Source organism: Corvus brachyrhynchos, unplaced genomic scaffold, assembly GCF_000691975.1.
Source record: "Corvus brachyrhynchos isolate BGI_N302 unplaced genomic scaffold, ASM69197v1 scaffold133, whole genome shotgun sequence".
NCBI lineage: Eukaryota > Metazoa > Chordata > Aves > Passeriformes > Corvidae > Corvus > Corvus brachyrhynchos.
The window spans coordinates 907,213-910,616 of record NW_008237249.1 but is presented as its reverse complement, the minus strand read 5'-3'; the positions used below and the strand labels follow the sequence as shown (position 1 = coordinate 910,616).

Here is a 3,404-nt window from a genome sequence, read left to right as displayed (position 1 = left end):
GTCACCGCGATCCACGGGACGGGGTGAGCTGGAGAAGCCGCGCTCTGCCCGCAGCCACCGCGGGACGCCCCGGGGGCCGCCCAGCCGGGACCGAAGGAGGATCATGAGGATAATTCCTCCCCGAAGAGGGAATGTGCTGCCGCGGGATGATCCCGAGGGCGAAAGCTGAGCCAGGGCAGGAAAAGCAGGGAGCCCGGGGCTGCTCGACCCCTGGCAGAGCCCCTCAGCTCCGGGACAGCCCATGGGAAGCACGAGCTTCCCCAGGGAACCGCAGTTTGGGATGGCGGGTGGTGGGACAGCGGGAGAGGCAGGAGGGGAACTCGCTGCTGCCTTTCCCAGCCCAAATCCCGAGGGAGAGCACAGAACCAGCGGGGAGGGCGGCACAGAAAAACCCAAAAAAGGTGACTAAGCACTGTGGGGGGAGGGATGACGCCAGCGGAGCCCGGCCTCCGTTCCCAGCTGTGCTGGCTCCTGCCCGCCGTTTCATGGAATCCTGGAATGGTCGCAGTGGGAATGTTCCATAAAGCCCATCCCGTTCCACCCCTTGTCATGGGCAGGGCATTCCCCATTCCCCTAGCCCAGGTTGCTCCGAGCCCCCTCCAACCTGGTCCCGGGACACTTCCAGGGATGGGGAATGGAGTTATCCGGGTGCAGGACCAGGGAGAACCTCCACATCCACCCTCCACATCCCACCTTCCCCCTTCTCCGTGCCCGAGCAGCGCTGCTTCCCTCCCTGCGGCTCCCGGAGCATCCCTAAATTCCTGCCAGCTCCACACCGCATCCAGCGCTCCTCCAGCAGATCCCTCCGGGACGAGGCAAAGCGCACACCCCGAGCAGCAAGCCAGCGCGAAATCCCAAACATTCCCGCTTACTCCACGGGTTTTTTTCCCCGCGACTCCTGGCAGCGGCCGGAGGGAAGAGCGCCTTACCGTGGGTGGCGGGGCCGGGCCGCCCCCGGGCCGGGGGTTCCCGGCGTTCCCACGTGGAGCCGGGAAGCGCAGCCCCGGGCATCCGTAACGGGCGCGGGCGGCCCGGGCGCGCTGTGCCCCGATCATTGGTCCAGCTCACGGCACCGCTGCTTTCAAATTCTGCTCGAGCTGCGGAAGGAAACAGGAAGCCCCAGAGCTCCTCGCCAGAGCCTCCCGCGCCCACCCCCGCCCACGAGCTCGCCTCCCGGCCCAAACCCTGGAATGGCGCTTCTCCCGCATCCGGCGGAAACCGGGAGCATCCCGACGCCGAGGTGCTCGCAGGGATTTGCTAAAGCTTCTTGGTTTCAACTTACTCGCCGTTTTTCATCTCATTCATGGTCAAAGCACCTTCGACTTCCAGCTTGCCCGGCCACCAGGAAGCATCACCCTGGGAATGTGGCACAAACCCCATGGATCCATCGGGACAGCAAGAGGATTTAGGACACCTCCAGGTTTCTCAGCTTTCCGCCCCAAATCCAGCATTTGGATTTTCGGCTCTTTGCCTGACTGAGATAAACTCGGGAGGCTCATTCTGGGGTCCGGGTAGAGTCTTGAGGAGGGAAAAAAGAACATTTGTCCTTGGAAAAGTCGAGGGGGAATCCCATTCCTCATCCCTGGCAGTGCCCAAGGCCTGGTTGGATGGGGCTTTAAGGAAGGCATCCCTGCCCATGGTCTTTAAGGTCCCTTCCAACCCAAACCATTCCAGGATTCCATGAAAGCCCAGTGTCATTCCCTCTGGGAAATTAGCACTTCATGCTTCCCATTTCCCCAGTTTAGAAGGAAAGAACTTCCCTGAGCTGCACCCACCTCCCAGGGCAACACCCAGGATCGCCCCACGAGATCTCCTGGCTCCTGTGATTTCCCATCTGTTCATGGATTCATTGAATTCACATAAAGAAGGTGCTTGTGGAGTAGGTTTGTTAGATTAATTAAACTAATTAAAACATCCCTACGAAATCAGAGCAGCTTCTGAACAGCTTAAAAAAAGGGGGTGAGGGTTGGAAGTTTGTCACGGGCTCTCCCTCCCTCAGGACACCTCAAGCAACTGGAAAACCTCAGTGAATACACAGTGCATTTGTTCTTTTCTATAGGAATTGGGTTTGTATCATTTTTCTGCTTTTGCTCTCTTTTCAATCACTCCTGGTTGTCCTCCTCCATCCACTTGGTGCTTTGGAAAATCCTTGAGGATTTGGGAAAAAACAGGGAGAAATTGGCATAAATCCCACACAAAATGGTTACATTTGGAACCAGAACAAGCAGAATCCAAGCCTTTGGCTCTGGCTGATAATCCCTCAACCTCTGGCTGCTTTTTTTGGAGTAATTCCACCTGTTTGGTGACAAATTAAGGATCTGGTCTGCCCAGAACCAACAGGGAATGAGCCCTGGCTCCAAGTTCATCCACGGGGATACAGGAGGATGAAGTGAGCACAAAGTGTTTAAATCAGGAATTATCCCCATTGTCTGGAAACAAGATCCACCACAAGCAAAGGAGTTCTAAACCCAAGGAAAAGCACCATTCCCAGCCAAAGTCTTCCCCAAATTCCCCACAAAAAGCACACATTTGCAAACAAGCCTTCGTTACAAAAGTAAATTTATTATGACCTCACTTTTATAGCTCTTTTGGTTTTTAATTCCTTGTAACAATTTATAAATAATTCCTGGTCGTGGTTGCCACAGCTGGGGTCGAGTCTGGTGTTTGGGAAGGTACAAAAGAAGGAGATTCTGGGAAGTTTGGTGGGACTAGAGCACCATGGCCTGGGGGTTCCCGAGGAGCAGCGGAGCCAGGCGCAGGAGCGCCCGCACCGGCACGTGCAGCCGCTGCAGCTTCAGCAGCAGCTCCGAGAAGTTCCTGCTCCCTAAAAACATCCAAAGCAAAGGACGAAGGTGTAAAAATGAGGGAAGATTTGCTCAAAATTAGAGGGAGAAGCTCCCAGGAGCTCTGGAGGTGTCATCCCATGGATCCGTTTGCCGTGCGCTGGTCGGAAAGTGAAGTTTTGTACGAGATCCCAAATCTGGGATCTCAAATGCCAGGAAGAAGAGGAACACCCAGAAGAGAGGTGTGTAACAGGCAACTGGAATCTTCCAAGCCCAGACAGAGGAATCTGTGGCTGGCACAGGATTCCTGGGACAGGCCCCAGATCCCTCATGGATGTGGTGACATTCCCACCCCCAGCCTAAGCAAGGAACAGCTCCCCAGATGAAGGTCGAGCTGCCTTTCTTTTCCCTCAGAAATCTCAGGACTGGTGTATTCCCAGGCTGCTGGAGGGCAAGGAAAAGCTGCCCAGTGAAAGGATGCAGGATTTCCCCAAATCCCAATCCCAGACTCACCTTCCAAGCCTCCAGCTGCCAGCTGCCCCGGCGTGGGCACGGAGTGGTAAATCAGGAAGCACGCCAGCATGCTCAGCTGGGATTCCTCCGGAGCCTGCCCACTCAGGT

General features: G+C 56.2%; 2 protein-coding genes across 2 annotated transcripts in view; both read right to left on the bottom strand.

The window, feature by feature from the left end:
* The window catches only part of LOC108445719, a 29,939-nt gene extending 27,495 nt beyond the window's left edge, over positions 1 to 2,444 (bottom strand). The window contains exon 1 of the mRNA XM_017730455.1: positions 930 to 2,444. Within this exon, the coding sequence (XP_017585944.1) occupies positions 930 to 1,055 (126 nt within the window). The 5' untranslated portion in view covers positions 1,056 to 2,444. The remainder of the gene's footprint in view (positions 1 to 929) is intronic.
* Positions 2,445 to 2,542: 98 nt separating this feature from the next.
* ANAPC1 (anaphase promoting complex subunit 1) overlaps positions 2,543 to 3,404 on the bottom strand; it is a gene marked incomplete at its 5' end in the record, with an annotated part of 25,174 nt that continues 24,312 nt past the window's right edge. The window contains 2 exons of the mRNA XM_017730423.1: positions 2,543 to 2,824; positions 3,297 to 3,404. Coding sequence (XP_017585912.1) covers positions 2,709 to 2,824; positions 3,297 to 3,404 — 224 coding nt within the window. The remainder of the gene's footprint in view (positions 2,825 to 3,296) is intronic.